Source organism: Neophocaena asiaeorientalis, unplaced genomic scaffold (genome assembly GCF_003031525.2).
Source record: "Neophocaena asiaeorientalis asiaeorientalis breed wild unplaced genomic scaffold, Neophocaena_asiaeorientalis_V1.1 scaffold99, whole genome shotgun sequence".
NCBI classification, from domain to species: Eukaryota; Metazoa; Chordata; class Mammalia; order Artiodactyla; family Phocoenidae; genus Neophocaena; species Neophocaena asiaeorientalis.
This window is the reverse complement of record NW_020173022.1, coordinates 2,973,503-2,983,549: the sequence shown is the minus strand read 5'-3', so window position 1 is coordinate 2,983,549 and position 10,047 is coordinate 2,973,503. Positions and strand designations below refer to the sequence as shown.

The following is a 10,047-nucleotide window of genomic DNA, read 5'->3' as shown; positions in this document are numbered from 1 at the left end:
AGTTCTTTCTGTTGGGCTCTGCTATCATCATAGGGCATGAGAGCTTCCCATTCTGTTTCCCAACTCTATTTAATTGAGATTTTCATTTATTAATTTTTTACAGATCTGACAGTTCAGTTAGATTCAGGTTAATTTTTGGCAAGAATACTTAATAGGTGATCTTGTGTGCTTCCTATTGCATATACTATCAGGTACTATGACTACTAATGATGCCTAGTTTACTTGTTTAAAATGCTGATAGCCAGATCTCCCCATTGTAAAGTAACATTTTTTCCACTTAGAATTATCAAGTTATCTGTGGGGTGAAACTCTACCACATTTTAAATTATTTTATAATAAATCAATGAGGTGCATTACTTCTTGGGGCTTGCAAAATAGTAACTGTCTATATAATTATATTGTTCCAGTACTAGCAGGAATTTTCTGTAAAAAAAAAAAAAAAGCTTTCCCTCATTAAGAGGAGGTAAATTATGGTTTATTTCCAAAAGGCTTGGATTAAATGCTTAATTATTTCCTTTAATTACCAAGTTTCAGAGTAAGAATTTGATGCAGTCATTACCTTCAATGAAAGTAAGGTTTTGTTTTTCTGTTTTTCTATGTGTTGTTGAGTATCATTATGGACTCCTGTATTTTTATTATGTGTTAAATCGACCACAGTAATTATTCCTTGTGAGGCAAATTACCTCAAAATTGACTACTGTCTTTTGGGCACAATACCATTAGTATTTACTTACTTTCAAGAATAAAATGCCTAGGCTCATCTTGTACTGTTCTTGCTATAGACTGACAGCTTCTCTAGTTCAGGCCCAGTTTCAGTTTATCTCCTTATTGATCTAGTTTTCAGTTCTTCCTTTCTGGCCTCTGGGCATTTCCTCTAGATTTTTGTTGCTGTTATTGTTTCAAGCTCAAGTATGCATTTTTTTCAATTCCAAATATTTATTTAGTGCCAACTATGAGCCAGATGCTGTTCTAAGGATACAGAAGTAAACAAAGCAAAATCTCTGATCTCAAGGAGCTTATATTGCAAGAATGCTTATTATATAAACTATGAATTTTAATAGATATTGTGATCTGGCAATATTAGGTATTGTAGGGGTTTTAAGGTAATGTAGCTATGAGTGATAATTTGTAAAATTTTATATCAGTTTTGAGAATGAATATTTGGGAAAAAAAAAACAACAACAGAAAATAGGAAGTCCAGTTAGGAAAGAATTGCAGTACTCCAAGTCTGAAATGGTTAGGCTAGTAGGTAGAAGGGAGAATGGAGAAGAAAGCTGGATTGCAGGAATATCTTGAAGGAAGAAAAGATAAAATTTTGAAATAGTTTAATAAGAGGGCATGATACAAAGAAAGATGTCAAAGTTATCTCCATACAGTCTTCCCTGGAAGACTGGAAGAATGACTACAACACTGACAGAAATAGTGTAGCCTGTGTGAATGGGTGGGCGATAAAAATCTTAGTCGGTATGGACTGTGTCTATATTTAATATTCCATGCAATGCACTGCATTAACTTACTGCATCTGAAAAAGGCAGTGGAACAATGGTGTAGACACAGTGCAAGGTGACTAAAAATATAGAACTAGAAGCGAGTGACAGGTGAGAAGTGGGAGTAGAAACGCCTCCTTTGTTATCCCTAGAGCCTGGTTTGATGTCTGGCCCTCAATTAATATTTATTGAATAAATGAACGTAAGTCATTTGCATAGATGAGAAAGCTGAGCCCATGGGAATAGATCTCAGAAAGAGGACATTACTTGCTAAGGTTCAAAAACAGCCCTATTGATTCCACGTATAATTGGTATCACATCGTATTTGTCTCTTTCTGACTTACTTCACTTCATATAAGAGATTGGCACAATATTGTAAATCAACTATATTTCAATAAAAAAACCCAACAAAACAGAAAAACAGCCCTTTGGCCCTATGGTCTAAATTGCCAACAGTTGCCTGTCTTAGAGGAAATGATTCCAAACGTAGCCCGAGTTAGGGATAGTTTAGTAGTTGTAATTTCAGGAGCTGTGTGTGTGTGTGTGCGGGGCAGGGGTGCATTCTAGATTTAGGATACCAAAATGGAAGTGAGAGATTTGCCCCTCGATCGAAGTTGATATTAATTGTATTCATTTCGTAAGGGTCAGCCTATCTGCTCAAGTTCCAGCTTCTCAGTGCAATCAGTGCAGCCCCTTTTCCACAATGCCCCAAATACAAACCTTTCTTTACAGGTTACCAGCCGAGGGCCTGACTGCTCTAGAGCATTCTCTAATTAAAAGGTTAACGGATTTCCTTTCCCTCTTTTCAAGCGAAGGACCTGAAATATCAATTCGACTGACCGGGATGACTCTTTCAATTCCCATCCTCAAGGGGGCGGTGACCACGGAGCCACTCCTTAACCACGCGCGCTGAAATCTGCTGCAAATACCTTCACGTTCCGCTCCAGGGTGCGTCAGATTAGTCCCAAAGGCCAGCACCGCAAACTGAGCCTGCGCATATTGGCGCCGCGGAGCAGGCGCATGCGCTTTGAGGCGGAGCTCATACAGGCCGCTCTGGGCGGGTCTGGGCAGCGCCAGCGTTTTGGGGCCTAGGAGCCGTGGGAGGAGCCGGCGGCTTCACCCTGGTAACCAGAGCGCTGTAGCTGCCCCGCCTTGCAGGCCTCAGGACTGTCATCGCCTTTGGGTGTGGGGTACTTTGGCCAGCGTCCCCGGAAATAGCCCCGCCGGCCTCTCTCAGACACCCCCATCCTCCCCACGCCGCCGTCGCCGCCGCCATGCAGGGGGAGGACGCCAGATACCTCAAAAGGTGACGACCCCCCAAGGCTCGGTCCTACCCTCCTTGCCCGGACCCTGAGGTTATTCTTAAAAGGTTCTTGGGTTGGCCGTGAGATGTCACTGGACAAAGCTTACAAGAGGGGTGGGAGACAGGGGAGAAATCACGGAAAGGGAGGGGGGAAAGGTGAATTAAAAAGAGGAAGGGGCCCTTAGGGGGTGCGGGTTTCTCCAGCCTCTTACCTGACTCAGCGGGGCCCTGACAGCATTGCAGATGGTTTCCTTGCTACATTACATTGTTCAGGTTAGAGGAACGAAGGGCGGAGTAAACTGCGTCTTCCTATCTTCCCCCCTATACTCCGACTCTCCATTTTCCTTTAATAGATAAATCCTGTGGGAGCCTGGAACTGAAGTCTTCTGGCGCCTCTGTACTATGTCTCCAATTTGGGGTTCACTGCCACGGGGTTTTGAAATGAAGGGGAAAGAAGTGGTGGCTTTTAATTAATGGGAGACTGGATTGAGATGTTGCTTTCCAGTTTATTTCTGCTTTCCTCATCCATTTCACTGCCATGTATACAGTATAATTTTTGTAGGAAGTTCGTAATTATCAAGAGGTTTGTTCAGGAGCTTGACATGAAACAGGCCATCATTTCTTTAGTTTAAAAATATTTGTAGTATCAATTACTCCTTAAAGAAAAATGTAATCTGTTGGGATTATTTATTTGACTCAGGTCAAAGATAAGATCATCCCTCAAAAAAGAATAACTCTCACTGGACCAAGAGTTAGCAGTGATCCAGTACAAAAAAATATTTTAATTAGGAGTCTCCATTTTTAGCTAAGTCCCTGTTACTGATTGTGCAAATACCCTAGAAAGTCACATGTATTCTTTTGGACTCAGTTTCCTTATCTAAAAATGGGGCAAGTATTACTTTATGATAGGTATGAGGACCAAATATGAAAATGTTTTTAAAAGATAAAACATGCATGTAAGGTGGTGGCATCATTTCAATTCATAGTATACTTTTACTGAACGTATTTATCCCAGCTTGGCAGGGCCCTGATCATCACAGAAAGATCTAACCTTTAAATAGACTCTTAAAAGGGATTGAAATTGTTGTAAAATCAATCAAGCAACCAACTGTATTCACTGTCTTTTTAGGCCTGAAGCATATATTGCCTGCCTGTCCCATTTTATAGAAATATATCTGAAACTGTTACATAACCAGAGCTTATCAGTAAAAATTTCAAAAAAGAGTATATGTAATCATAACAAGTATATAGTCAGCATTTATTTCCTCACTGCATTTTACTTACATCGGTCATTTAAAATATCTTGATTGAAAATTTGGTGAAAGAAGAAAACAAGAAATTCTTTCTCCTTCAACTTCAAAATCAAGGTTGTTCTAGAGCAAAGAGTCACTATTACATCATTAGCTTATTTTCATGTAATGTAGTTGTGCCAGAAAATAGTTTTTCTTAGGATTCTGATATCCTGTGGTCCCTTAGGCATCCTGTGACTTGTAATTCGCAACCTATTGCTTACTTTTAAAGCTAAATTATGTGGAGTTCAACAAAAAAATCAGACAAGTCACTATAATGTTTGAAGTAAAATAAGGTCAGAATCTGGAAAGGCTGAAATATACACTTCTCAATTTTGTCTAATTTTGACAATATAAATAGTTTGCATTGCCTGCTTTCAGTTTAGAAATGTGCATCCAACATATAATCATATAGGCCCGATGGCTTATGATATGACAGAACATTCCATTTTAATGATTGATTCTTTGATAGTAATTACATATATTCATTCCTTTTGCAATATTTTTACTTTTATTTTGTTTTTAACAAGAGGGCAGTATGTTTTCAATCTAATTGATTCATTCTAATTTTAATTTAATTTCAGTGGTTTCATTGTAGCTATCACTGAGGAATCTCTAGTCTCTATATGTTTACATGTGTAATAGATTATAGAATCAAAAATGAGGTTTCATTTTTTGTTCTGCTACCCATTAGTGTTCTGATTCAATAGTGCTTAATACATACTTACCAAATACTTAGACCATGCCTAGCATTGTTCTGATCACTGAGGAAATGATTAAATAGACACAGTTCATATCCTCAGTTAGATATGCACACAAATAAATAGACAGTTAATCTAGTGGGTTTTGTTTTTTGCCTCTTAAAACTCTCTGATGGCTTTCCATTGCTTTTAGAGTTACAGCACCAACCTTTTCAGCTTCATCTCTCTCTGCTCCCCTCCTGCCCCCAACAATTCCATACTTCAGGCTTACAGAAATAACTTCTTTTAGATCCCTATGTGTTTCAGTGTTAGACTCCAAGTTCCCTTCCCATTGCCTGGTATTTGTCTTGTTCTTTATCCAACTAACTCTTCATTTTACCTGTTTTAGCTTAAATGTCGCTTTTTCTAGAAGGTATTTCCTGAGCTGCCCTTTCCCACCCCACAATCTGCCATCCAGGTCAGATATACCTGCTAGCTTCCATGATAGCTAATACCTTGTCTTTTACCATTCTTACTATTTTATTGTTATTGTTTGTCTTTGCTGCTGGTCTATAAGCTTCAGAAGGGTAAGAATTTTTGCATCAGTATTCATAAAGGATATTCATAAATTATATTCAAAAATATATTCTGTTTTTATGGCGTATTTGTCTTTCTTTGGTATCAGGGTAATGGTGGCCTCATAGAATGAATTAAGAAGTGTTCCCTCTTTTTCTAGTTTTTGGAGGAGTTTGAGAAGGATTGGTGTTAATTTGGTACAATTCACCAGTGAAACTATCTGGTTTTGGACTTTGTTGGGAAGTTTTGATCACTTATTCAACCTCTTATTTTGGGGGAATTCAGAATTTCTATTTCTTTTGAGTCAGTTTTGGTAGTTTGTGAATTTCTAGCAGTTTGTCCATTTGATCTAGGTTATCTACTTTGTTGGCTTACAGTTGTTCATAGTATTTTTTTTTATTTCTATGAGGTCAGAGATGATAGTAATAATGTCCCACTTTAATTTCCAATTCTAGTAATTTGAGTCTTCTCTCTTTTTTTCTTAGTTTAACTAAAGGTTTGTCAATTTTGTTGAACTTTTCAAAGAACCAACTTTTAATTTTTTGATTTCCTCTATTGCTTTTCTATTCTCTATTTCTTTTATCTCTGTCTTTATTATTTCCTCCCTTCTACTAGCTTGTTGTTTAGTTTGCTCTTTTTCTAGTTCCTCAAGGTGGAAAATTAGGTCATTGAGTTGAAATCTTTTCTTTAATTGAGATATAATTGACATATACCATTATAATAGTTTCAGTTGTACAACATAATGATCCAGTATTTGTATATATTGCCAAATGATTACCACAGTAAGTCTAGTTAACATCCGTCACTATATAGTAACTTTTTTATTGTGATGAGACTTTTAAGATTTACTCACTTAGCAGTTTTTCATATATACAATATAGTATTATTAACCATAGTCACCATGCTGTACATAACAGCCCCAGGACTCATTTATTTTATAGCTGGAAGTTTATACCTTTTTACCAGCTTCACCTACTTCATCCGCTTCAACCACTTCCCACCTTTGGCAACCACCAATTTGTTATCTGTATTTGTGAGTTCAGGTTTTGTTTGTTTTGCTTTATTTTTAGATAAAAATAAATAGTGATATCATATGGCATTTGTTTTTCTATCTCTGACTTATTTTACTTAGCACATTGCCCTAAGCTCTATTCATGTTGCAAATGACAAAATTTTCTTCTTTTTTATGGCTGAATAATATTCCAGTGTGTGTGTGTGGGGTAGGGGGTGGGTGTATACACAGATATACGTATATTTTATCCATTCATCCATTGATTGACACTTAGGTTGCTTCCATGTCTTAGCTGTTGTAAATAATGCTGCAGTGAACATGGAGGTACATATATCTTTTGGAGTTAGTGTTTTCATTTCTTTTGGATAAATACCCAGAACAGAATCGCTGGATCATATGGAAGTTCAATTTTCAATTTTTTGAGAAACCTCCACACTGTTTTCCATAGTGGCTGAACCAATATAAATTCCTACCAATAGTTCACAGGCTTCTCTTTTCTTCACATCCTCTCCAGCACTTGTTATTTCTTGACTTTCTGATAATAACCATTCTAACAGGTGTGAGGTGATATTGCAATTTTGATTTTATATTTCTGATGATTAGTGATGTTGAACACCTTTTTATGTAATGTACCTGTTGCCCATCTATATATATTCTTTGGAAAAATGTCTGTTCAGATCCTCTGCCCATTTTTTGCTTAGATTGGTTTTTTGCTATTGAGTTGTATGAGCTCCTTATATATATTTTTTGGATATTAATCCCTTATCAGATATATGATTTGCAAATATTTTCTCCCATTTGGTAGGTTGCCTTTTAATTTTGTTGATGGTTTTCTTTGCTCTGTAGGAGCTTTTTGGTTTGATGTAGTACCAGTCATTTATTTTTGCTTTTGTTGCCTTAGTTTTTGGTGTCAGATCCAAAAAATGATCACCAAGACTAAAGGCAAGGAGCTTACTGCCTATGTTTTCTTCTAGGAATTTTATGGTTTCAGGTCTTACATTTAAGGCTTTAATCCATTTTGAGTTGATTTGTGTGTATGGTATAAGATAGCGGTACAGTTTTGTTCTTTAGCATATGGCCATCTAGTTTTCTCAACACTATTTATTGAAAGGACTGTCTTTTCCCAGGTGTATACCCTTGGCTCCTCTGTCATAAATTAATTGACCATATATGTGTGGGTTTATTTCTGGGGTCTCTATTTTTTCTGTTGATCTGTGTGTCTGTTTTTATGCCAGTATCATACTGTTTTGATTACCGTAGCTTTGTAATATAGATTAAAATCAGGATGCATGATGCTGCCAACTTTGTTCTTCTTTCCCAAGATTGTTTTGGCTATTCAGGCTCTTTTGTGGTTCTGTACAAATTTTAGGATTTTTTGTTCTATTTCTGTGAAAAATGCCATTGAGAATTTGATAGGAATTGAATCTTTAGATTGCTTTGGATAGTATGGACATTTTAACAATTTTAATTCTTCCAGTTCATAAGCATGGAATATCTTTCCATTTATTTGAGTCTTTTTCAGTTTATTCCATTATTGTATTATGGTTTTCAATATACAGGTCTTTCATATCCTTGGTTAAATTTATTTCTTAGGTATTTTATTCTTTTTGATGCGTTTGTAAATGAGATTGTTTTCTTAATTTCTCTTTCTGGTAGTTCATATTAGTGTAAGGAAATGCAACTAACTTATATACATTGATTTTGTATCCTAAAACTTTACTGAATTTGTTTATTCTAACAGTTTTTTGGTGGAGTCTTTAGGATTTTCTTTATATAATATCATGTCATGTGCAAATAGTGATGGCTTTATTTATTCCTTTTTGATTTGGATACTTTTCATTTCTTTTTCTTGCCCAATTTGGCTACCACTTCCAATACTGCGTTGAATAGAAGTAGCAAGACTTGGCATCCTTGCCTTGTTGTTGATCTTTCAGGAAAAGCTTTCAATATTTCACCCATAAGTATAATGTTAGCTGTGGGCCTGTCATATACCGTCTATATTGTGTTGAGTTTCGTCCCTCTATACCTACTTTGTTGAGAGTTTTTATAATAAATGTATGTTGAATTTTGTCAAATGCTTTTCCCACATTTATTGACATGGTATTATATGACTTTTATCCTTCATTTTGTTTGTGGTGTATCACATTGATTGATTTGTGTTTGTTGAACCATCCTCATATCTCTGGAATAAATTCCACTTGATAATGGTGTATGATTGTTGTTTTAAAGTATTGTTGAATTCAGTTTTGTAGCATTTTGTTGAGGATTTTTGCATCTGTATTCAACAGGTTTGTTTTTTTTGGTGTCTTTGTCTGGTTTTGATATCACAGTAATGCTGGCCTCATTAAATGAGTTTGGGAGTGTCCTTTCCTCGTCAGTTTTTGAGAAGAGTTTGAAAAGGATTGGTGTTAATTCTTCCAATGTTTGATAGAATTCACCCAAGCCATCTGGTCCTGGGCTTTTTGGGGGAGGTTTTTGACTACTGTTTTAATCTCCTTATTAGGAATCAGTCTGTTGTGATTTTCTGTTTCTTCATGATTCAGTCTTGAGAGGAATTTATCCATTTCTTCTATGTTGTCTAATTTGTTGCAGTATAATTTTTAATAGTAGTTTCTTGAGATCTTTTATATTTCTGTGGTAACAATTGTAATGTCTCTTTTATTTCTGATTTTATTTATGGGCATACCTTGTTTTATTGCCTTTTGCTTTATTGCACTTTGCAGATATTGCATTCTTTATAAGTTAATGTTTGTGGCACCCCTGAGCCAAGCAAGTCTATTGGTGCCATTGTTCCAACAGCATTTGTTCACTTCTTGTCTCTGTCACATTTGGTAATTCTCCCAATATTTCAAATTTTCTCATTATTACTATATTTGTTATGGTGATTTGTGATCAGTTATCACTGATGTTACTATTGCAAGAGATTATATCTTGCTGAAGGCCCAGCTGCTTAGCATTTTTTAGAAATAAATATTTTTAAAAATAAGGTATGTACATTGATTTTTAAGCATAATGCTCTTGCACACTTAGTATATCACAGTATAGTGTAAACATAACATTTATGTGCACTGGGAAACCAAAAAATTCACATGACTTGCTTTATAATGATACTCACCTTATTGCAGTGATCTGGAACTGAACCCGCAATATCTGCAAGGTATGCTTGTGTTTGAGTCCTCTCTTTTTTTCTTGGTTAGCCTAGCTAAAGGTTTGTCAATTTTCTTTACCTTTCCAGAGAACCACCCCTTCATTGATCTTTCCTGTTGTCTTTATAGTATCTATTTCATTTAGTTCCCTTCTAATCTTTGTTTTTTCCTACCTTTTACTAACTCTGGGCTTTGTTTGTTATTTTTTCTCCAATTGCTTAAGATGTAAACTTAGATTGTTTATTTAAGATCATTTTTTTGTTTCTTGATGTAGGCATTTATCTCTATGAACTTCCCTCTTAGAACTGCTTTTCTGTATCCTTTAAGTTTTGGTGTGTTGTATTTCCACCTTTACTTGTTTAAAGGTATTGATTTCTTCTTTGACACATTGGTTGTTCAGTAGTATGTGCTGAAACTTTGTGAATTTTCCAGTTTCTTCTTGTAATTAATTCTTAGTCTCATACTATTGTGGTTGGCAAAGATACTTGATATGATTGCAGTCTTCTTAAAAATATTAAAACTTGTTTTGTGGCCTAACATATGATCTATCCTTG

At 35.9% G+C, this 10,047-nt stretch overlaps 1 protein-coding gene across 1 annotated transcript in view; it reads left to right on the top strand.

Annotated features, from left to right (window-relative positions):
- The first annotated feature begins 2,561 nt into the window (after positions 1-2,561).
- The window catches only part of KIFAP3 (kinesin associated protein 3), a 152,450-nt gene continuing 144,964 nt past the window's right edge, over positions 2,562-10,047 (top strand). The window contains exon 1 of the mRNA XM_024742440.1: positions 2,562-2,793. Coding sequence (XP_024598208.1) covers positions 2,762-2,793 — 32 coding nt within the window. The 5' untranslated portion in view covers positions 2,562-2,761. The remainder of the gene's footprint in view (positions 2,794-10,047) is intronic.